The 23,722-nt window shown below is 31.2% G+C and overlaps 5 protein-coding genes across 9 annotated transcripts; 3 read left to right on the forward strand and 2 right to left on the reverse strand.

The window, feature by feature from the left end:
- Positions 1-443: 443 nt before the first annotated feature.
- Positions 444-8,426, reverse strand: RhoGAP1A (Rho GTPase activating protein at 1A). 2 transcript variants are annotated; one of them, XM_033349476.2, is made up of 13 exons: positions 7,731-8,426; positions 6,394-6,868; positions 6,054-6,288; positions 5,685-5,964; positions 5,427-5,606; positions 5,122-5,337; positions 4,829-4,948; positions 4,515-4,759; positions 4,143-4,440; positions 3,702-3,984; positions 3,349-3,619; positions 3,061-3,232; positions 444-2,959 (listed from the first exon to the last, which is right to left on the reverse strand). In XM_033349476.2, the coding sequence occupies exons 1-13, from the start codon at positions 7,842-7,844 to the stop codon at positions 2,543-2,545; spliced, it is 3,306 nt and encodes a 1,101-aa protein (XP_033205367.1). In that variant the 5' UTR covers positions 7,845-8,426; the 3' UTR covers positions 444-2,542. The 2 variants fall into 2 exon arrangements, with proteins under 2 accessions (XP_033205367.1, XP_033205368.1); XM_033349477.2 differs by having other exon boundaries at positions 4,179-4,440; positions 7,731-8,425.
- Positions 8,427-9,166: 740 nt separating this feature from the next.
- On the forward strand, positions 9,167-13,032 carry Rnb (BTB/POZ domain-containing protein Rnb). 3 transcript variants are annotated; one of them, XM_033349148.2, is made up of 7 exons: positions 9,167-9,212; positions 9,368-9,732; positions 9,860-10,080; positions 10,166-10,879; positions 10,949-11,124; positions 11,266-11,479; positions 11,545-13,032. In XM_033349148.2, the coding sequence occupies exons 2-7, from the start codon at positions 9,484-9,486 to the stop codon at positions 12,476-12,478; spliced, it is 2,508 nt and encodes an 835-aa protein (XP_033205039.1). In that variant the 5' UTR covers positions 9,167-9,212; positions 9,368-9,483; the 3' UTR covers positions 12,479-13,032. The 3 variants fall into 3 exon arrangements, with proteins under 3 accessions (XP_033205039.1, XP_076473566.1, XP_076473567.1); XM_076617451.1 differs by having other exon boundaries at positions 9,432-9,732; XM_076617452.1 differs by lacking the exon at positions 9,167-9,212 and adding an exon at positions 9,232-9,362 and having other exon boundaries at positions 9,432-9,732.
- Positions 13,033-13,038: 6 nt separating this feature from the next.
- sad (Cytochrome P450 family protein sad) lies at positions 13,039-16,642 on the reverse strand. Its single transcript, XM_033349149.2, has 6 exons — positions 14,786-16,642; positions 14,375-14,565; positions 13,967-14,301; positions 13,549-13,773; positions 13,245-13,457; positions 13,039-13,173 (listed from the first exon to the last, which is right to left on the reverse strand). The coding sequence occupies exons 1-6, from the start codon at positions 15,319-15,321 to the stop codon at positions 13,060-13,062; spliced, it is 1,614 nt and encodes a 537-aa protein (XP_033205040.1). The 5' UTR covers positions 15,322-16,642; the 3' UTR covers positions 13,039-13,059.
- A 2,398-nt stretch (positions 16,643-19,040) lies between these two features.
- Positions 19,041-21,805, forward strand: LOC117165876 (transmembrane protein 120 homolog). Of its 2 annotated transcripts, none has more exons than XM_033349325.2 (6): positions 19,041-19,236; positions 19,577-19,695; positions 19,776-19,934; positions 20,016-20,108; positions 20,186-20,403; positions 20,476-21,805. In XM_033349325.2, the coding sequence occupies exons 1-6, from the start codon at positions 19,168-19,170 to the stop codon at positions 20,883-20,885; spliced, it is 1,068 nt and encodes a 355-aa protein (XP_033205216.1). In that variant the 5' UTR covers positions 19,041-19,167; the 3' UTR covers positions 20,886-21,805. The 2 variants fall into 2 exon arrangements, with proteins under 2 accessions (XP_033205216.1, XP_033205217.1); XM_033349326.2 differs by having other exon boundaries at positions 19,169-19,308.
- Positions 21,806-22,335: 530 nt separating this feature from the next.
- On the forward strand, positions 22,336-23,721 carry Tspo (Translocator protein). The gene is made up of 3 exons (XM_033349329.2): positions 22,336-22,477; positions 23,185-23,397; positions 23,468-23,721. The coding sequence occupies exons 1-3, from the start codon at positions 22,370-22,372 to the stop codon at positions 23,660-23,662; spliced, it is 516 nt and encodes a 171-aa protein (XP_033205220.1). The 5' UTR covers positions 22,336-22,369; the 3' UTR covers positions 23,663-23,721.
- The last annotated feature ends 1 nt before the right edge of the window (position 23,722 follows it).

Here is a 23,722-nt window from a genome sequence, read left to right on the forward strand (position 1 = left end):
CATACTGTTATCTATTTTCGAAAATATTAACGAAATCAAAATTCATGTCTACGGATTATACACAAGTCTGAACATTAGTGAAACATAAACGAAATAAAGTATAATTATAATTCATGTGGATTTACAATGGTTTCCATAAACGTATAACTTATCAGCTTACGCATAAAATATTTTACAAATAAAATACTTCTTTACTCACATTATTTAACAGCTCTTTCACTTTATCTATATTCTTTTAAGATTGTTTCATTTAATTACATAATTTTAAAAGAATATAGTTTTTCAAAAGAAAAAAAAAAGAAGAGAATGAAAGAAAAACAATTCGGATTACACTACAAGGTGTTTAAATTTAATGTAGTATTTGTGTAAGCCAAAAAAAGAAAGAAACTGAAATACTATTAAAAAGCGTACCCTGGGAAAACGGTAAACATATTATCGATATATAAAAGTTTATAAACCTCCAGTATATTTATGCATCTTAAGGGTTTCTTTTTGGCAGTACATTGTCTTGCTGCGAATAAGCTAGCTTAATCGAACATTCGTTAACAAATACTTGTTCTATGAAAAATTGGTATTTGTAAAATATGAAATAATAAAAATAATCATAGTTATAATAATAATAATAATAATAATAATAAATCGTGATAGCTGAAACTTTGTCTTTACACATTTTACGAATGTACAAAAGAGGGACGCGTCTTAACGTTAAATGTGATATAAAAATTAAAGATATCCAATTATTTACGATATAATACACATGGGCGGGTTATACATACATACATACACACGCACGTACACGCTGAAATCACGCACACAATAGTTGCCTTGTTCGCTCGTCAAGCGCAAAGATCACTTCCGGAAAAATAACGTAATGTGTTCTTTTTTAATTTCTGTTTTCTTTCAATTTGTTCTTTTGTTTCTTCGTTTCTTTTCTCTTGTTTCATTCGACCCTTATGTACGATCTTTTGATCGAGCTCTCGTTACATTTTTTAATCTTTCAACTTCGATTAGAAGTTGTTCACAAACATCCTAGCATGTAACACAGAATTCTATCGAGTATTAAATTTGTACTGCCAAATGCACTTCTGTGTGTTTTAATCCTTTGAAGTATATATTTCCAAAAATGGTATCTTCTTCCTTTTTAGTAAAGCACAATTCTTTTAAAAATCTAGTGAACATGAAGATATAGACTTGATTAGCTGCATTATATAATAGTAAAAAAATACCATTATCTACCTAGTAGATAAAAAGTGAAAAAATTTTGTTTAAAATTTGCAAAATAATTTGTTTTAATCTGATATACTTCAAAGGGTTAACCATAGTTCTCTATTGAAGGTATGGGAGAGAATTTTTCTCTTTGGTACTTAATTAAGCTGTACTTAGACTTGAAAACATTGATTTAGAAAAGAAATTTAAAAAATGGTTGCTAACAGAAACTGATTAAAATGATTTGTATATCTTACTGACAATATTGCAAAGGAATGTATACACACACACACATATATATATGTAATATATAAATGTGTATATAATAATAAAATATAATACTTTAAAATTGCATATACAAAATATTTATGTTTAATTTATCCAAGGGTTGAAAGAATTTCCTTTTAAAAACAGTATTCCTTTTTAATTTTGTAAATAGATCGTTAAAATATCGAAGTTATTACAGTTATTATTACAAACTTAAGCAACTTGAATAAAAGAACAAACACGAGTCTAACCACAGCTTAAATGTTAGAAACTTGAATTTAAGTCATTTCGCGATATTTCTTACAAAAATTCGAGAACGCAGAATTCTTTAAAGATATTCTTATAAAGAATAGAATCGGCAGAAAAATGTGGCTTTCCTAGAAAACATAAATATCAAGTGACAAAATGGAATATAGCCAGCATATTTTGCATATACTATTAGAAGCTTTGATTTGCACATCTCGAGAAACGTGCTTCCTGAAACATTTAGGAACGTGATTGTTTTGAATACGTGGACATTTTTGTGGACATATGCGTAAAAAAATTTAGATTCTCTGCTAGGAACACGCTCCATTGGAAAAAATACTTACTTTCTAAAGCGTGGATGCGTTAACGACCGGAATTCCATATTTATGTTTCTTTCTCTCTCACTCTCTCATTCTACTTCACGGGAAGAATTTTTTCTTCAACATAGCTTTCTTTTTTGGAAAAATGTTTTACGTGGAATCATCACATAACAAGAGATCGTGGCTAAGACTTCGCGGGTATATAAGTATAAAATATATATTAAGGAGCTTAAAGTACAATAAGTGTTCTTTAAGTCCACTTTGCTACATTATTCGTATGCATACCAATACAAGAGGAATTTCATCGTTCAGGATTTTGTCAAAGCCTATCTACTTATGCGTCTAATTCAGCGTTGTGTAAACGATACGTCACAAAACTAATAAAATATATATTATAAAAAATCGTTAATTTTACATTACAACGTGAGTTGCTGCGAGCCTAATTTCCAATGAGACTCGCGAAAAGCAGCTGACGCTACGATGTATCAACAAGAACCTCTCGACTAGAGTGACTGATTGTTCTGTTGCATATGCATTTGCAAGAAACAATAAAGTATACCGGCCTGTGCCATCACGTCCACGGTCCCTGCAGCTAATGGATCTCGACTTTTTGCATCAGATCGCGAATTCGTACCAGGACGCAGAAGCGTTGGTCCGAATACTGTCGCTAGGTTGTGCAAAGACATTTTATTTTGGGCCTCGTGTTTATTAACTCGTATCAAATGAGTAAGTAGAAAGTCGATAACTGCCTTATTCACGGCTGGTAGACTTTCGTATACTCTTCTGAGAGCAGCACCTTTTGATAACTCGCCAGTTTGGAAAGCTTCTAAAAACGCGGGATACAGAGCATCCGTAAAGAGAGCTTCCGGCATTTCACGGAGATACAATTTGAGCACACCTGTTACAGAGTGAACGTCAACCTAAAAATATAAAAATAAATTCATATTAATACACAACTCTTTGAATAATGAGGTATTTTAAAAAGAAAGGATTTTATTCTTTTATGTAATGTATTGGCTACCTCTTTAAGCAGTTGTTCTGCTTCGTACGAATTACTTTCAAATGATTTGCGTAATTTTGTTAAATCAGAAGCTGAACCAGAAACGCGATATAATCCCACTTCTCCGACTCCTCTCCTTTCTACTTCCCTAACGCATGCGGTTATAATAAAAGGAACATCGCGTTTTTCACGTCTATAAAAAACATATAATTATATTTAATACAGATGAAAAAATTTTTAATAAAAATATATAATCAAAAGATTTAAATAAGAGTTCATAGTTCACAGTTCAAAAGTCATTAAACATACTTGCACACTTGTTGAATTTTAGCTCCAAATAAACCTTGAGGTTTAGCAGATGGTACCCGCCTTAATGTCACTTCACTTGGGACAAAACGAAGAGCTACATCTAATGTAGCTGGGCCTAAATTTAATGACCTTTCTACTTGATCTGATTGAAGCCAAGATCTACTTAATCTTTGTATGCATTTGCCACGTAATACAGAACGCGTTCCACATTCTTCATACAACAAAATTCTAACATTTTGACTTCCCTCTAGTTCCACAACGAATGTTTCGCCTTAAATAAGTGAAAATTAAGTAATTAATTAAAAAAAACTTATTTATTCAACTTTCGAAGTTTTATAAAAATAAAATTTTACCCCAAGTTGGAGCTTGGCCTCTCGCAACTCGACTTCTTGCACGTTTAAAATAGTGTCCATAACTATCAACTTCCACAATAATATAAAGATCCCCTACTCTATCTAAACCAGGTGGTGTCAAGCCAAGTAAAGTTAAATGAAGATCGCCTAATAATAAACTTTCATCGCGTCCTGATCTAAGTAAATAACTTCCCATATCTGTTTGAAGGTAAGTACGACAAGCTGTAACCCAAGCCTGTAATTCGTACATTGATAAAGGTAATGGTCCTGGAGGTTGTCCACCCTAAAAAATTATCATTTGCCATTCATTTCTCTCTCATTAGATTAGTATGATCATTTTTTTCTAATATCTTTACTTGCATCCTCGTGTTGAATTTAAATAAAGTGCATTATTACATATCTTTATCTTATTTATTTATTCGAAATCTGTGAATTACGCACCTTTGACTTATCTAGGTACATATGGGAACGCATTACCTGTTGCAATGCCTCCACCGCTTCAACCCATTGAGAACGTTCAAATTCACTGGATAGAAAGAATGTGTACGAGTTTTGTACTCGATGTTGACTTTTGTGCGCAACGCGTAATACTAAATTTGGGGATGCTAATACTAATTGAGCTTCAAGCTCAGCAAGTTTCTTCCTATTTTTTTCTGAACCTCTACCACCGAGTCTAATTCGTTTTTCATCATTCCGTTCTTCCCATAGTATCTGATCACGTACTGTACATGCTTGTGATCTGAATATGTATAAATTATTATTATTATACATATAAATTATTATTAGGAGTAAATGATAGACTTTTATATGTACCTCAAAGCTACAACATTAGCTGGACTAGTCTCACGAGGTTCAATGCCATCTTCTGTCACTACCGCCTCTGCCACTGGTACATACCACTTCAACTCAAATGTAAATTTGTCTCTGCCAGAAGCTTTATACTTTGCACAAGCAATTACATCATTAAAAAGAAAAAGATGTCTCAACTTTCTATGACCATCAGACAGTTCTACCACAAACGAGTTTTTTACTAATCTCCGTTGTGCTCTATCATGACTCTAAAAATAATATAGTTTTACAAAATACTAAATTAATTATTATTGTAGCTATAAATATAATTTATTTACCGGAAACATTGACTTCGTCTGAATAATATTAAATTCGTCTAGGAAATTTCTAGTCATACCAAGAGCCTCTGAAAGTGGCGCATGATCTGCATGATTCACTGGTGTGTGCTTAAGGAGATCCTACAATCAGTTGAGACACAATTATCAATGCGAATTGAGATAAGATAACGTTTACGAAGTACATTTCCACATCATTTTATCAACTTATCCAATCAACGTTTTATCTGTGATGTATATCTATACCTATATAGCTTTGGTTAATATAACAAAAGTATAAACTATACAATACTTACATGCAACACTAGCGCATTTTTTTGTACTCGCGCTACTGGCTTATGTAAAAGATCTTCAAGAGATAAACCTGGTCCTTTTGGAATTCCTCTGAGTCTTATATCTCTTGTAATTTCACCAAATTGAGTCGAATGTGCAGAACACCTCCGCACAGTATCAGTAGCGCGAGCGTAATTATGTAAAAAAGCTCCGTATAATCCTATATTGCTGGCCATTACCTTAATTTGTAATCCATAATGGAATATTAATAAGAGGGCAGGATGTGTGAATTTCTCAATATTTATATATTAATATATTTAGTTCTTACTTTAAATTGTTCACCTATAGTAGTTTTACTGTCCCATTTGTCTAGTTTCTTTCTAAGACCATCCAAAAATGTTTGATGTAGTGCATGTAATTCAGGAATTTTATAAAACATCGTACCAAATTCATCTTCAGAAATAACAGGTTGCGATGTTGTTAATGTTGCCCTGATGGCTTTCATGTACTACAAACAACATATACTTTTTTAATCAAAGTAATGTTATTTATGCATATTATGGAAAATGATAGATATATTACATACTTGTAACATTACATTTAGACATTCGACATATATAGTTTCACTCTCTACCACCGAGTTTACGATGCATTTAATCATAGACGTTCTATCATCTTCACGGTCTTTACTTTTCTCCTGTCGACGAGGTGTAGTTGGTGTTGGAGATTCTAAGCTACCTTCGCTTAGGCTTAAAGGCTCTGCATCACTACTACCAGTTTCGTTATCCGTGCTAAGAGCACGTAATAAGATTGGTGGTGCAGGACTTGCACCTTCTTCATCCTCACTATCCATTGCCGCTCGATGTCTGTAAATAAACAGATGTATATTTGTAAATATATATATTTAATGTAAAATTATTTTAAAACCAATAATGTTCAGATACAAATAACTTACTGTATAAAATAATCAATGTTGACATAATTACTCTGATTCCCTGGAGAATCAGGTAAGGAGGGCGGTCTTCTGGGTGGTGCTCTACTGCCATTATTGTTTCCAACAGGTGGAACACGTGCATCAATATATACATATTCTCCTGTTTGATCTAAGGCTACAGAATCATAATAAGGTTCCTCCTCTGATGCCTCTGCATCACCATCCTCTCCATCTTCATTAACTGCATTTTCTAAATCTATTTTTAATTATTAATATAGATGAAACGAATACAATTAAAATTATTAAATAAAATTTTAAAATTATAGAATTATAAAAGTATAATATAGAAAAAATATAATACCTTTTTCATCTTCCTCTTTAAGAGATTCTTCATTTTTATCTTTCTTTGAGCTTCCTGTCACTTCAATTACAGTGACATAGTTACTTGGCACATCTGGGTCACTGTTTCTTCTAAGTTCAGGCACTTTATCAGGACTCCTTGGTATTTCACTTTTGGGTCTTTTGCTTGTACTAAGAGTAGAACTTAGTTCAGAAACACACTTGTCCTGAAATTTACTTATATCTTCACGCGCTGGAAGAGGTGGAGCTAACGATTCCACATGTTGAACATTAGATGAGCTTGTAGAATCTCCCAAATTATTCTCTGTTGCTAAACAACTGTGTTGATTTTGTGATTCTGTGGATTGTTGTTTCTCAGGTGTAGTTGTAATATTACTATTTGCTAATTGCTTATGACGTTCAACATCAGCCAATAACCTTTCTAAATATTCCACATAAAATTCTTCCTTTTCAAGTTCTTCTCTCAAAGCAGTCACCTGTGAAAATAATAATGATTCTGTTTAACTATTTTTTATGTAGCTACATTATAAAATATACATAATATAAATTTGTGTCCTTAGTAGATCATAACAAAATTGAAGTAAATAGCGAGTGATTAATCAGTGAGAATATATTGTATAAGGAAATTTAGTAATAAGAAATGATGTTCTTAGTATAGCAGATAGTTAAATATATTTAATGGCTTCATTTCCTTTATAGATAATAATAGATAATATATAGAGAAATTTTATATGTAAGGTAAACAAAATTTTTAAATTTATTTGAAACCAATACAATGAACATAAATAGTAGATCACATTAAAAATATCAATTATGGTTAAATATAAATTAGCTTAATTTCCCAGTTAAGTAAGAAATTAATACGATGACTCATAGAATAAAGCTCCCAATACCTCAGTAAGGAGGAAAGTTTTATGTAATAAGGAACTAACAATTTATTAAACAGTCCCCTTAAAAACATAAATCCTATTTAAAGTTTTCAATATATTGACTCTTCCACTATTTATTTCTAAGAAATAATTGGCATCAAGATAATCATATCAAGACATAATATTCCTGTTTGGTCTTACTTCCATTAATAGTACAGAATTAGAATGTATCATATATAAATCATAAATAATATATTATAGCTTTTAAAATAAAACCAGCTATGTTAAATTACTTAATTCAAAATGCAAGAAAACATATCTCTTGATATCCCATGTGTCTGATATTTCGAATTTTTATTTAAATAAATATATCTACAGAAAAATCTTAATATAAATATATGAAAACTTCATCGAAGAAAATTCTTTTGCAATTAGAAGATAATAACAGAATTCCTGACTGGATTCTCACCTTCTGTTTATGCTTGACTAGGTTGGCCCTGACGTCTTCTTCCCAAGCTGCCGGCAAGGCGCTGTCCGGGAATCTCTGTACCCAGACACGCTGGAAATCCCCGAAAACGCTCATTACTCTACTCCAGGCCCTTTAAAGAGAGGACTCCTCGGGGACAGTGATGATCTCGGACACGATTCAAGCCGCTGTGTACATTGCACGGGCGCGGCGGCGGTCGTGGCTCTCACCCGAATACGCCTGATCACGATCTCGTTTTGACACAGAGATTCTATTGAAACGGACGTGTCACCGTAACGAGGCATAAGTCGTTCGTTTCGTTCGTGAACGATTTTCCTTTCCGGTACACGCTATAACGCTATACCCGAAGAATCAACGAAACGAGCGTCATACAACCGCTGTCATCTTGTCGACATCTCCTGCGTAGCTCACGGTCCGATCCCCATGCCCTCTCCTATCATTTTGACGCCTCCGCTATACTTTATTCACAGACACTGCCCTTCCTTAGACGCAGCAGGTGCGCTTCACGGATGATGATACTTTTCACGGTGCGCTTACGCAAAATAGAAATTCATTTCTTACGAAACGCAGCTAAAATTATGCATTTTTCTCTTCGTTGACAGATAAAAATTATACTTTTTTACGATGGTATAAATAAATTTTCGCTCCGTTGCAACATTACATTAGCGATGAATTTTAATTTTCGAGATATTCACTGGAAAAGAGTAATAGATATATTATAACGATATATGACGATAACTTTACGTAATGATTTAGAATTGCTGTTTATGTATATTTATATGCATTTATAAGAAATTTAAACGCGCATAATACAATAAGAATGCACATAATGCATAAAATATTCACAATATAAAGGGTAAAGTATTCATTATAATATTTAAAGAGTGACACATAAATATCTACCTAGATTTCGTTTCCTTATAAAAATGTAAATTCGTATAAACCTTTGCAATTTAACTAGAAAATATAGGGGAAAGTAACTCCATCTTAAAAAGTGCAACGAAAATTTGGTTTATTTTGGAATCAATATTGATAAAATTTCTATTAAAGTATATTTCATATGTAGATGAATAACAAAAATAATTTTTTTGATATTACATCGATTTTTTTTAATTATAATATTGTATTTATTATAATATACATACTCTTTAAATTCATTTTGAAACATATTTCCATTACTAAAATGAGGGGATCAATTAAACATTAAATAAATTTAAAAAATAACATGTATATATAGTAACAGATGATAAAAAACACTTATAAATAAATACTCAAATATATATATAATTGTTATTAATAGCATTTACTAATAATTATTATGCTTGTCAAATACCTTATTCGAATCATTAATATGCTTCACGATTACTTCAATTATGTTCCTCACTTTTCCTGTATAATATATATCTAATATCTACTAACTCCATTGAAAGCATTGTAGCGCCACAGTGCGGGACATTTAAAAAGGTAATTCTATAAAATAATTAATTAATTATCTTTACAAAATTGTAAATTTAGATATCAAATTATGATTATGTATATTGTATAATCGTTTTCTAAACATATTTTGATAACGAAGAATTATTAATTAAACTGAATCTTTTTTCACTTATTTTTGTAAGTTGCTATACAGGTGTAGCTATCAACCTCGGTGGCTGTACAATTTAGAGGTTATGTTTCTTTTAGAAAATTAACGAATTTTCATCAATTTTTCCACTTATTTATAAAAATACCTATTATGGACGAGAGACATAACTGCCCGATATTACAAGAATTAGTAAAATGCATAAAATTGGAGTCAAAAAGCGGGATTTTGTCATGTTTAAAACGACTTAAAGACGATTCAAGATGCTGTAAGCAGTTTGTCAAAGATGGAGGAATAGACATTTTAGTAAATTTACTTCGTTATTTTCATAATACAAAAGTACTAAACATGACACTGAGTATTTTAGCGGATGCTTGCATGAATTCAGATGCAAGGAAAAAGGTACAGATATATCTATTTTCATCTTTAAAATCAGTTGATAAAATTTATCTGTTATATACTTATAAACAAAGTATTTTTTCTATGGAATTCGCTTATTCATAATAATGCAGCACAAATCTTTTTTTAGGTCAGAGGCTCTAGTATAGCAATTTATGTAGTTTCTATAGTAAAATATATCAAACTAAATAGTAGTATAGTCTGTCGTGCCTGCAGACTAATCGGGAATTTATCTGAATGTGACTGGCATGCAAAATCATTATGTGAAGCTGGTGCAATCCAAGCTTTGATTAATCTTCTACAATTAGATATATATGTGTACATATACTCAATGGCTATCAGAGCAATAAGGTATTACAAAATGAATATATATAACAAAAAATAATATCCTTGTACTAAGTGGTATTTTTAATTAATTTGTATACGTTTTTTATAGGATTATTTGGAATACATATGAAGGTAGTAGAGAAGAAATCTTAGAGTCTAGAGTAATATTTAGAATTACATATATATTAGTATCGACAAAAGAAAAATCAGATAAAAAGTATATGGGGCTAATAGAAACCTGTTTAAAAGCCATATGTGCTTTTTTGGCCACATTGGATCCACGAGTTGGAGAACAATTACGAGGAGAAAAAGACATACAGGGTTATAAGACTATTGTGCAATGCTGTGATACGAATAATAAAGTGGCAATTAGGTGTTTGTACAATCTTTGCCAAATTGCAGAATATCGTCCCATTTTAGGGAATTTTGGTGCTATTGAAAGCTTTATTGCCCTTATTAAAGATAGTTTGGAATTATCTAAGGAAACATTAGTCAGTTTATGTTTGTTCTGTAGAGAAGCTGTAAATCGTGCGAAAATTAAGATGGCATCAGGTTTAGAATTAATGTTATCTTTACTAAAAGATACTGAGAATGAAAAATATCATCCCATGTTATTACATGCTTTAGCACAATTTGTTTATGATGATCCAAGCATTACAATAATGGTAAAAAATGGTTTGCTTGACGTTTTAGTTGTTAGATTAAAAAAAATGGTAACTGAAGATGTATCTAATGAGAGAACAAACGTTTCAAAGAAAAGAAAAAATGATTCTCCTCCTAGTAGACAAACGCAATTAAAATACAATAAGACGAATTTAGAAAGGTATGTTTGTAAAATTTAATTTATGTCTATATTATAGAAAACGTAAATTAAAAATTTGTTTATTTATAGATTTAGTTCAGACTATTATCGAGATGACTGGAGTCCAGGAAGTGCTACTAGTGTTTCGTCTTCACCTCCTAGTACACCACCATTACCTTTTTATGATTCTATTGAAACTGACGAAAGTGACGAGGATAATTACAGTCCAGTTTGTAGTGATGCAGAGATGATGGATACAGAAGATGGTAAATTAGTTTATACATGTACTTTGTGACAGTTGTTATAAAATCATCTTGAAAACACTTGGGAGTAATAACTTACACTTAATTTTTTGAAACCCGAAGCAAAAGATGAGTCATTAAAAAGTTGTAAATCAATAATTATAGATATAGAAGAGTCTCAGAACGAAGGAAAGGAAACTAAATCGTCGAATGTGTGGGAGTATGCAAATGTGTGGACATTAGTATTACTAAGTCGATTAAGTCATTCAAATGATCCAATTGATCGGTTGGCCGATCCCGCAACCATTGAAGCGTTATCAGCTTACATTAGACACGCGAAAAACCCAAGAGCATCTAGAATTTTAACTAGAATTATAAGGTAAGTAATAAAATAACACTCATTTTATAAGACTTATATTATTTAATAAAAAATTTTGTATATAGGAATGGAGCGTATTTAATGCCATTGTTAAAACAAGGCTTCGTTTTTGAAGCTGAAACGTTGTACGGTTCGGAACAATATATGAGACAGTTATGTGTTTTAGCAGAAACCGGCGGAGCAGTAGGTGAACTTACGTCTATACTGCTTCGCGGAGAGGAAGCTCATAAATTGGTTATCGCAGTTTCGATACCATTCGTAATCAAGTCGCGATATATTCTAAAATCGCTACTGAACAATCACGGTGGTCTTCAATTAATATTTCACGTTCTATCCGACCAACAACATGTTCTTCACGAAAACGCTATTTGTTCAATTTGTCGACTGGCAAACACGCTTGAAATTCAACCTGAGATTATAGAGAAGTGTCAAATCACGGACACTGCTTCGACTGATTTTCCAAGAGTATATGACAATCATCCCAAACTTGCAACGGTTACATTTGAACTGGACGACGGTACGACTGTCGACGCTTGTAGGCAAACGCTGTGTCAAAAATCGGATGCATTTTCCGCCATGCTTGAAGGGTACTTTTCAGAATCCGGCAAGAAACGTGTTAAATTACGAAACACATCGAAAGAAGCTCTTAACACATTATTGTTAGCTGCTAATGGAGCAACTTTCGAAAATAGAACTATCGAATCATTACTAGATGCCGTGCTATTGGCTGATAAATTTCTTATGGCTGATATATCAGATATTCTTACAGAAAGTTCTATTTCTCAGTTAAATTATAAAAACTTCAGTAAAGCGTGGAACTGGGCGAAAGCGAATTCGTGCCATGAACTGAAATCCTCTTGCGTGAAGAGGTTTCTGACAGCCACGATGACAAAGCCTGAAAAAGTTCAAGCATTTAAAGATTTTTCTACCACTGAAGGTTTTCAGGAATTTCTAGACGAAATAAGAAAAATCATCAACAGCGTTTTGTGCCAACGTTAATGACGAATTAATTTCATATATATAGGGTGTTTCGATACGGTTACTAAAACCGGGCATGCTTAAATTTATGGAGAAGTAAATCAAAAATACAGAATGAATAACGATGTTTTGTTATTTTTTATTATACTATCCACATCGAAACACTCTGTGATATAGTGATATTTACTAACGATGGCGTGAGCAACTGTTATAATTATGGTGATTTAATCATTTAATCAACATTCTTTAAGTAGAAAACACTTAATGAGACTTTTACATAATGAAACATTTGGTTCGTACAATACCTTGATCATGCTTATTGTCAATATATTTTAAGACATGGAATTGATATATAAATATACAATTTATAAGTATCATTTAATTATAAATATATATTTAAATGCTGATAATTGTAAATAATTACATGCGTGCGCGTACATACACAAACATGTATGCATGTATAATGACGAAAATATTTCAATCTTAGTTTATTCGATATAAATGTAAATGGGCAATACATTGTTTCGAAGGAATAAATAAACAAAAAATAGAAAATGAAAAATACTTTCCTTAAATGATATTTGACTTCGATACATTATCTATTAGTTTCTCTCCAGCAGCTTTAACTTCATCGGCTCCGACGGTACAGATATCAAGTGTAAAATTAATTTAACCTGATCCTTATTTATACATTCTATTTTGAATGATTTAACCAACTGCAATTTTTAAGATAAAATCAAATAAATTCAATAAACCTTAACATATCTTAAGTTTATTATTTTCGCACCTCTGCCAATGCAAGCAATATTTGTATTTCTGCTAGTTTTCGACCAATGCAACTTCTAATGCCTAAGGCGAATGGTAAACTACCATATGGATGCACTACACCTTGATAAGTGCCTTTTTCCGTTCTAATCCACCTTTCCGGAAGGAACTCATTTGGTTGCGGAAAGTTCGCAGCGTCGCGACCACTCGAATAAAGTGATAATACGAGTAGCTCCTACAATAAAATATCACGTGATTTTTAAATACCTTCTTTGTTGTTTATCGATATGTTTATTATAAGTAACACGTAGTATAAATTCATTTACCCCTTTTGGTACAAAGTAATTACTAATCACACTGTCTTCCGGTAAATATCTAGATATAAATGGAGCTATAGGATATAGTCGAAGAGATTCTTTGATTACGCCTTTTAATAATGGTACGCGCAATATATCTCTCTGTGAAAGATCCTTCAATTGTTCAAATAGTTCCTCTTGCCTTTCGGGATGATTACACAACAGTAACAATATCCATTGTAAGGTGGTTGCTGTCTGAGCATAAAGTATAAAATTAGTTTTCAAATACTAGCAATGTATGTAAAATAAGTATGTAAAATGAATCATATTGAAATTTAATTTTAAATTAAAATTTTTCTTGAATTCTTTTCTTTATTCTATTCTTATTAATCTTTAAATTCAAATTTCAAATGAATAATATTATCCTGTCGGTTTCAGTTGAGCTAACCGTATCACCAGCTGCTAAAATGAAATCGGTAACGATGCAGATTGCGTCTTCGGCTTGAATACCTTCATCCATCATTTTCTTTAACAAACCGTCGCCACCTAATTTAGTCATTTCCGGGACCAGTACTCGAACAATTTCAAAAGCTGTATCAGCAGATGCAATGAATTTCCTCCAAACAGGTAAGCGTAAATTCATAGCTAGTTTGGCTGGTATAATGGATAATTTAGCTGAATATTCGAATATTTTGTGCAACGTTTTCGCCAATATTTCGAAGTCTCGAGACAACTGTTTCTTATAAAAATGCCAACACGGTCCCATTAACGTGGCCATCATTGCTGCAAAATAAAAAACAAGCTTCTATAAATACTTTTCTACCTTGGATTTTCGATTAAAGTAAGTTATTTTTACCCTCGATAGACCATTGATAAAGTTGAACCTGTAAGTTCATTATGATAGCATCAGTCTTAATCTGTTTTTGCCATTTCTGTCTAAGTCCAATGGCCACCTCTTGACACGGCTCAAACATTAAATTTGTTGGATCTGGTACTAACATTACTTTATTTAAAATCTTACGAAAGTGTATCCATTCCTCGCCATCCCTATCAAAATGTAAATGTTCATTTTAAAATTCAACCAAAAAATTTGAATTTTCTTCATTTACGTTCTTAACATACCACCATATTACGTGGTATGTACAATATGTACAATTTATGTACAATAATTATCAAAACTGAGTTTTATTTGTGATGTACATATTTATACATTAAAAATGACTTTTCAGATATTTTTAAACCAAAGAAATGCTTAAAGTTACTATACATGAACAGTAAACCGCGGCGACATTTCCGTATTTCGTTGTAAAGTGTCCAAGCTTCCGGTAGGAAATGTTTTGGCGCCGAACCTTCTAGTCTAAAAATTCTTCGATATTCATGGACTGAATTTACGAAAACTGCTGTAACTGGTCCTAAACGTTCCCTATAAACTGGACCCAATTCCTTGTGTCTTCTATGAACGTATTCATGTTGCCTTTTTGGCCCGCCAGAAAGAATGAATGACAAAAGCGTCCCAAAAACAGGAATTCCCCGTGGTTCTGGTGCTTTCCGTATAACACTTTTGGACGCCGTTGTCACCACAGTAGCAAGATTTCTGTCGCGCGATTTTTCGCTGACCTCTATATTCGACTGATTCGCGCCATCTATAGATTTCGAGATATCGGAGTGATCATCGATCCTCGATGCTTGCGACGCGCCTGTGCAATCGCAACCAGATGCACATTGTTTCAACGCGGTAATTTTATTGGAAACGTTTACAGATTTGCCGGTTTTGAAAACATTTTGCGCAACTTTCATCTTCATAATTCACCGATGATTCTTCCTTATTTACCGTTAATGCGAAGAAACGATGATTACCGCTGACACGATACTATTTTAGGGTGTTATATATTTTACATTGAACACACGTTGTTGAGTTTTAAATTTAAAACTTTTATTTTGTCGACGAATCGTTCTTTCTTCGAAATCTCAGAAATGACTTCATTGAAATAGAAGTCGTTTAACAGTACTAAAGAAGCTCTTCTTTTCTTTCTCTGGTGTCATGTTTAATAACTCGAGATCAATCCGGTGATAACACTGGTTGACAGTTTAATGCGATAGCAGAATCGTTTTTATGATCATTGTATCAACGCTGATTCGTATATTTTTTCTGATAACGTGATCGATCATAATTCTCTTGTGGTAAATATTTTTCAGTTGTACTCTTCTCCCGGGCACCTTGACAATTATTGCAGTTTCCGGTTGTAACCGAAAGTAGATACGGTAATAGAAAGTATTGAATCGTAAAGAGAGCGGAATTCGAGGAAAATATTGAAGTTACACGCCAATTACAAAACACTGGTATACACGTGAAGAAGAAGATCGAATACCGTTTACTATGACCGTTATCTAGAAGCCGTTTACCTCTCCGCTGCAGGTTTCCACTTTCATCCACGAGAATTCCTTCATTTTGTGATTTGCTACGTTCTTATTTTCAAATCATTTACAGTGTCGCTGAGATTAACATAATAACAAGTAATTAATGTAAATCGCTGTTTGTAATACTTCTTCGGCTACTTTGTTATTATCTTAATATTTATCCACAATTAATTTACATGATATATGCCGCGTATGTGTTAAACTGATTACAGTTTGATAGTACCGAGAGGTTGTTGGTATTAGAACAAGCACGTTTGTTGCATACTGACGTAAATGTAATATCTTTCTTAATTCGTACTTCCCATTCTTATGTATGATCAATTAAGTTCAAATTGAGACAATCACTATAACTATAACAACGAGTAATTAAGAACAATATATAGATCAAACAGTTTTGTGCTTATTGTAGAATAATGTTTTTATATATAACACTATTATTTCTTTAGCTCTCTGTAGGTCCACTAATTTTACATTCACTGAAACTTATCTTTAATTATTGTCGTTGAGCTTTTTATATTTATTATTGTGAAACAATCGTGTCTGAAAGTATCATATTAATATATCTTTTTATTTCTATAGAAACTAATCCGTTAGAATTATTTCAAATAGAGTTGCGTGATTACAACTCCTTTTTGAGAGTGGCACTACTAATCAGTTTTTCATGTGTTGGCAAACACTGATACTTCCTCGCGGTCTGATCGTGGTTACCCCGAGCCCATAACGCCCGACTACTACACACTGTTTAACAGTTTCGAAGATATTTAAATCTCCTGCTGAAACTTCTTACATGGAGTGGGGACCACGTGCGAGGTTCCAAGAATAAAGTATTATAAGCTATATAAAATTTCATTATAGGAACAAATTTAATAATACTATCATGTATTATATCTATTTCATAACTAGTATTATTCGTACTAAGTTATGATTATTATATATACTATATCTGCTTTTAATACATATTAATAATCAACAATTTAATAATTTAAAATATTTTCTATATTTAATGCATTTCAGAATTTCATTCAACATTTCGGAAATGTTTAATCGTATGACTAGCGAAAAAATTGGCTTTTATCAGTAATAAATATTTGTGTAAGTTAATAAATATGTTACTAAGTATAAAAAAAACGGTATCAAAGTTCATCATTTCACGTGTTGTTTTGTTATTAAAGACTTGTAAATGACTGTTTTAAGTGTATAATATATCTAAGAACATAGTAAAACGTAATTTACGTAGATAAGAAGAAGATATTTACATATGTAAAATTGAATAAGGTGAGAAGATTTTGAACAGGACAATAGCATTTATAAATAATACATTCGATACTTTCCATCTAGATAGAATATCTACTTTTGAATACTACAACAAAATAGATCCACTGTAAAAAGAGGCCACTGGTAAAATTCATCTTATTTCAAACGGTACGCTCGTGTCTTTGTAAATTCCTCATTTGAAATTTTTTATCAAGCAGTACGCGTATCGTATTTTGTTTGTATTTTATATCTTATATGTTAATACAAATTGAAAACTATTTGATATCTTGCACATAATTACAACATCATGAAAGTGATTAAAGTGTAATGCTCATTCAGGCAATACTTAATGATGCAATGCCACAATTATACATACTGTTGTAATCATACATCAAAAAAATTTGCGAAAGAAAATTTTATTTATTGTTATTAAAAATTCTATTATATTTTAATCATCGACTAATTTCTGAAACTAATTAACACATCTCTGAAGAAGTGCTTATCATTGAAATTCGTGTATTCCACGACGGATGAAGAAACGTCCAGGCAGGTGATACTTTTTACGCGTTGGGTCAGAAGATCAACGTTGAACAGTCAAAATGAAGTGCGATGAATATAAAGGAACATGTTTACCAGAGAATGCAAAGCACTTTTGTCTTCGCAGATCGGTGGAGCTGTCTGGTCAACGACCGTGAAAAAATTCGCGTGTTCAACGATACAACAGGACGCGGGTTAAATTCACCGACTGTATGGTACTGTTCGCAAATGGCGATTCTACCGATAGTTTACCTGAACAGTGGCTCGATCAGCTGACATTTTATGATTGATAAATTTGAAATACGAGTTCAAATTAATAAATGTCTAATTACTCTACTAAAAGTATAAACAGTAACCTTCATAGGTAAACATTATATAGTCAAAGAGTTTGAAAAAATGACCTGCGTCTATGTTTTTATTAATAATTTGTTAATTAAGAGGAAAAAACTTTATTTGATTTTGATCTAATCTAGAATTATGTATCGGAGAAGCAATGTTTCCCAATATTTTTAGAAGATATTGTTAATTTTAATAGCTATATAATTTTTTCTGCTTGTAGCTATACACTATATACTTACAACTTAACATACGAAATGCAGAGAATATTACAGAATATATAGAATGTATTAGATGTAAATTTGTAATTTTATTTCTTACAAAATTTGTCAATATTCATTCGTTATATGTTTCTTAATTATTCACATTAATAAAAATATATCGATTTTATCACCATGCTAATACTATTTAAGTAATTCCTGCTATAGTCAAATTTAAATTGTGTATTAAATATAATTAACGAATGTGATATCGTTATCACTTGAATTATGTAAGATGGACAGTAGTGAAATGCCCAATTTTACTGACAAATAACTCAAATATATTTCAGCAAATTTAGCAATTATAATTATATTTAATTCATTATTTCATAAAAATAAAATTCCATAAAAGTCAACTTTTCTTACTATTCAAATATAAATTGGAAAAATCTAATTAAATATTTTGATGCAATATTAAAACTTTTAATCTTCTATTTATAGAAACCAATGAGCGTTATCAAAACTGTTCTCCAAAATCTTCCATTGGGTTTGCGAAAATCTAGAAGATAAAACTTGTTAAAATGCTTTAGAAGAAAGAAATGTACCAAATAAATATACATTGAAAATAAAATTAATAATAAAAAATAAATAAATTTTAATATTGGATGAAGTTCAAATTACATTGCAAAATTTAAATTCTCTATGCTAAATATGAAATACATATTCATCATATATTCGAAGATTAGCACAACTAATAAGAGACTGTTTCCAGAGCTCTCCTTCGCTACTTAGATGCACGAGGAAGTGCTTGACTCAGGTCTATAAGAACACCGCAAATCATTGCGTACCTGAAACTTTAGTGAGTCGTTACTCGTTGGCCATCGTCCCTTTTTTTTTTGCTGCGATGGATACTGATGTTGAATCCTGTTTAAAAGACTGGAACGACCTAGCACAAGAGTACAAGGAATTAGAAGTAAGATAATTTTTTGTTAATCCTGGGTACTGATGTTGTCGGTGGTTTAAACGTTGGACCATTTTCTATGAGGTTAAGTGTATTTTTTATTTATCCATAATCGCAACCGGTGCATAAAAATACTTTTATATAATATTTCCTGAAATTAAAAAACCCTTTTTTCGAAAATATATTCATAAACGTGTTTGAAATACTATCACGAAACATTTCTTTGTTCTTTTCGTTACTGTTCATTGTTTAATCAATACATTTGGAACAAACAATATTTCTCCATATTGTGTGAGGTATTTTGAATATTAATAATGTTTCAACGTCATCAATATTTCAATTTTGTTAACAGGCATTGAACAAAGAATATCTTGCAAAATTAGAGGAAGTAAGTGAACTTCAAGCAAAATGTTTGAAAGGAATTTCTCACCAAAAATACCGGATGAGTATAATATCAAAATCATTGAAACAGTAAGTAATTGTTTTAGTACGTATATACTTTCTCAATTAATTTTCTTCAAATAATTGAATATATTCTCATTTAACTTTAGGTTACATGCGAGCGAAGCACAAAAAAGTTTAAGCAAAGAGATGGCTAAAAGAAAGCAGCAGTTACATGAAATAGAACAAACATTACCAAAACCAAATGGCACATATCTTCAAATTATTTTAGGCAATGTTAATGTTTCCATTTTAAACAAAAATGATAAGTAAGGATGACAGTAATAGTCATTTATCCAACAGACAAAACATTATAGGACGTATATTTGAACATCTCATTTATCTTTCAGGTTCAAATATAAAGATGAATATGAAAAATTTAAATTAGTCCTTTCTGTAATCGGTTTTATTTTATCTATGTTAAATCTGGTAACTAATGTCAGGTAATATATATTATTTATTTTGTATCGAAACAGAAAGTATATTTATAACAACCTCTTATTGGTAATATCTGTTGCAGAACTTTGGAACTTAGTTTTATGTTCCTTTTAGTCTGGTATTATTGTACATTGACAATAAGGGAAAGTATATTAAAAGTAAATGGTTCAAGAATAAAAGGTTGGTGGAGATTTCACCATTTCTTTTCGACTGTAGTATCTGGTCTGTTATTAGTATGGCCTAACACAGGGCCATGGTACGCATTTAGGCAACAATTTATGTGGTTCAATGTTTACATCAGTATGTTATTTATCAAAAATTTATCCAACAATTTCATTTATTTACATAAAATACAGTATGTTTTATTTGCAGGTGTAGTACAGTCTCTGCAATTTTGTTATCAGCGGGGTGTTTTGTATCGGTTGAAAGCATTAGGTGAAAGGCATAATATGGATATTACTATCGAAGGTTTCCATTCATGGATGTGGCGTGGATTATCGTTTTTATTGCCATTCCTTTTTGTTGGATATGTATTTCAGTTATACAATGCATATGTCTTATACACATTAGTATCCCATCCAGAAGCTACATGGCATGTTCCAGTTCTTAGTGGTATGTTCTTGGTATTGTTCCTAGGTAATACAATAACAACTACCATGGTAATTCGTCAAAAACTAAGAGAACGCGTTAAATATCACTTTGCTGGAGTATTTTTCTCCAAAACTGAACGAAAAAAGGAAGTAAATGGGGAAAAGGAAGTGAAAGCTCAGAAATGCGAGTGAAATAAAATTAACGAGAGTTTTTTAATCAGTCGAGTATGATAAAAAGATTAATGAAATATGGAATGAATATTCACGAATAAGAAAAATGCAAATGTCAGGCAGAACTATAATGAAGAAATGCAAATAAAATAAATATATTGATTAACTCTGACTAAAGAATACCAACCAAAAGTAAACAAAACACTGGAAAACTCTTCCATGGATTGTCGTCTTTCTATCACTCTCATTAACACAAGACTCATTTAAAATATATGTACTAACTTGTAATGTAGAAATGAATTATTTGGAAGTATTCTTTTTGTATGCCTTTCCACATCAAGTTTACTTTTCTAGATATCAACAAAATTACGCGTATTTACTATTAATTTAAGAAAAAATTAAAGTGTATTAATATACTCTTTTAAAACAGCAATTTTATGTAGCAATTTAGTAAAAAATTTGTTCACGTTCTATCTTCTAAAAAAGTGTTCCTTGAGGATGTTATATTTTATACTTGCTAACATTTAAATTCATGTTGAAATTTAAATTTATTTCTCTCAGAAATGATATATAAACAAATTTTGTTTGTGTCAAAACATAAATATACCTTGTACGTGTACCAAGAGAAAAAGAAAAATGGTCTCACACGTAATGTTATATTCACATAGGAATACATATGCGCCTATATGTGTGCATGTTATTATGTACTATTATGACAATTTAATTAGAACAATATATGTTCACGCACACACCCGTATACTCATGGGATACTTATGCTAGTTACAGCTAATAGTCACTTATAATTATCATGCATGACATTTTGCACATTTGTGTAATATAAACTTATTTGTTTTGTTCTTAATATATTTATTAAATTATATATGTAAATAAAAATATGTAACTCGCCTAATATTAAATAAAATAATACATTTTCAATCATACGTGTGTACATGACCGTGTACGTATATTTGTGCTTATATTTCTATTGATGCAGAAAATCAATAAAATAAAACAATCTCATAGCTAATAGCAAATACATATATCAACTTACATTCCAAATTTTATAAAAAAAAAAATAGCGATTTATTGCGTAAAAAAATCATGAAATATCCTATCTGTAATGAAGCTATTTTTTTGCAATTCATTATTGTTAGTACGTTATTTTTATTAAATGTGTGTATAATATGTTTTTATCTCATGTATGAGAAATATATGATTTTATATGATAGTTGTAATTTTATTTATAATATTAATTGCATTACATTGCATAAGTATTCATGACAATGTAAATTCATCGCAATCATTGTTACCAATGTACGTAATAACGGATGTAACAAGTAAAAGTGTGTAGGTGTGCCGATAGTTCTTCGAAGTAAGTGTAAGCAGTAAGTACACCACTAGAAAGACGTCAGTCGCGAAACGTAATAAACGCATTTTCTCTATTCTCTGCAATCTATGTTCAGGTATTTTGAAAAATAGTCAAATAATATTTCCTTCTAAGTAAAATGCCTGTAAAAATATCTTGGCCGGTTGTGGCAGCTGTTATTTATCCGAATATAGGAGGATGGGCTGGAAGTTATATCACTAGAAAAAATATCAAACCTTGGTATGAGGTAATTAAATCGATTAATCGTTAAAACTACTCAAAACCAGTAGTGGAACATGGAGTCAGAAAATTTTAGCCAATAAATTTAATTTATGAACAAATATACATAGAGAGTGGTATAAAACTTTGTAATATACTAACAAATATTAGTTTTGAATATTATTTCTAATAAAATAACAAAAGTCCCGATTACTGTATCTATTAATTAAAATTGATTATGTTCAATTTTTACTCGGTTAAAATAAGGATTTATTTCTAAATAAATTATATATTTCTCCGTTTTATTTTATTATATTAAATGCTTGAAAAAATCTCATATATTCAGCAACTTAAAGAATATTGTAAGATAGAGATTCTTATCTAAGAACAGAACACGCGAATCATATATTATCGTGTGAATACATGCGATATAGGAATAGGAAAAAAACGTTGCATAGGAGCTCCTTCTGTCCTTGTCTAATGAGATATGCACATTAACGCTGCTTGTTGATCGGTGTTGTGCTTTCATATTTATTGTAAGCGTTATTAGAGAAAAACACAAGAGGCTTGTATGTAGCGTTCTCTTTTTATCCCTACATCGCTTTTTCAGAGAGATTCATTCGTTTTTAATATACTACAATGTATCTTCACTTTTGACCATTGGTTACATTAAAATTCTTTTCAAATGAAGTTAGTTTTAATAAAATAATAAATGTTTTGAATCATATTTAACAGTCTTTAAAAAGACCATGTTGGACTCCACCAAACTGGGCATTCGCTCCAGTATGGACAACCCTTTATTGCACAATGGGGTATTCTTCATATTTAGTATGGAGAGATGGTGGTGGTTTCAGGGAAGCAATAGTACCTCTTTCTATTTATGGAACTAATTTAATACTAAATTGGTCTTGGACACCACTGTTCTTTGGATTACACAAGATAAAATGGGTATTTTGATAGAAATAAATATATCACAGATTTTAATTACCTTTCCATTTATCTCCTTTTATGCTTTTAGGCTTTGTATGAAATTGTTTTATTATGGGGAAGTACTGTAGCAATGGGTATGTGTTTTTATCATGTGAATTCACTTGCTGGTTGGTTGACTATTCCATATTTAGCATGGGCTACTCTTGCTACAGCATTGAATTACACAATTTATAAGGATAACAAACCAAGTATTGAACCAGCTGTGGATGAAAAGAAAAAATAATATACTTGGTGATACTTCTGTAGCAAACAACATTAATATAGATCACCTAATGAAAACAAT

This window comes from Bombus vancouverensis, chromosome 3, assembly GCF_051014615.1.
Source record: "Bombus vancouverensis nearcticus chromosome 3, iyBomVanc1_principal, whole genome shotgun sequence".
In the NCBI taxonomy this organism is placed as follows: Eukaryota; Metazoa; Arthropoda; class Insecta; order Hymenoptera; family Apidae; genus Bombus; species Bombus vancouverensis.

Excerpts from the sequence above, each read along its gene's own strand:
- RhoGAP1A (XM_033349476.2), bottom strand. The coding sequence starts at position 7,844 with ATGAGCGTTTTCGGGGATTTCCAGCGTGTCTGGGTACAGAGATTCCCG. Across the intron at positions 6,289-6,393 it reads TAAAGAGGAAGATGAAAAAG|ATTTAGAAAATGCAGTTAAT; the intron begins GTATTATATTTT and ends AATTAAAAATAG. Across the intron at positions 4,441-4,514 it reads GCTAATGTTGTAGCTTTGAG|ATCACAAGCATGTACAGTAC; the intron begins GTACATATAAAA and ends ATACATATTCAG.
- Rnb (XM_033349148.2), top strand. The coding sequence starts at position 9,484 with ATGGACGAGAGACATAACTGCCCGATATTACAAGAATTAGTAAAATGC. Across the intron at positions 10,081-10,165 it reads ATGGCTATCAGAGCAATAAG|GATTATTTGGAATACATATG; the intron begins GTATTACAAAAT and ends CGTTTTTTATAG. Across the intron at positions 11,125-11,265 it reads GATGATGGATACAGAAGATG|ATATAGAAGAGTCTCAGAAC; the intron begins GTAAATTAGTTT and ends CAATAATTATAG.
- sad (XM_033349149.2), bottom strand. The coding sequence starts at position 15,321 with ATGAAGATGAAAGTTGCGCAAAATGTTTTCAAAACCGGCAAATCTGTA. Across the intron at positions 14,566-14,785 it reads CGCCGCGGTTTACTGTTCAT|GGATGGCGAGGAATGGATAC; the intron begins GTATAGTAACTT and ends ACATTTTGATAG. Across the intron at positions 13,458-13,548 it reads ATTACTTTGTACCAAAAGGG|GAGCTACTCGTATTATCACT; the intron begins GTAAATGAATTT and ends ATTTTATTGTAG.
- LOC117165876 (XM_033349325.2), top strand. The coding sequence starts at position 19,168 with ATGGATACTGATGTTGAATCCTGTTTAAAAGACTGGAACGACCTAGCA. Across the intron at positions 19,237-19,576 it reads AAGAGTACAAGGAATTAGAA|GCATTGAACAAAGAATATCT; the intron begins GTAAGATAATTT and ends TTTTGTTAACAG. Across the intron at positions 19,696-19,775 it reads ATATCAAAATCATTGAAACA|GTTACATGCGAGCGAAGCAC; the intron begins GTAAGTAATTGT and ends ATTTAACTTTAG.
- Tspo (XM_033349329.2), top strand. The coding sequence starts at position 22,370 with ATGCCTGTAAAAATATCTTGGCCGGTTGTGGCAGCTGTTATTTATCCG. Across the intron at positions 22,478-23,184 it reads ATATCAAACCTTGGTATGAG|TCTTTAAAAAGACCATGTTG; the intron begins GTAATTAAATCG and ends CATATTTAACAG. Across the intron at positions 23,398-23,467 it reads GATTACACAAGATAAAATGG|GCTTTGTATGAAATTGTTTT; the intron begins GTATTTTGATAG and ends TTATGCTTTTAG.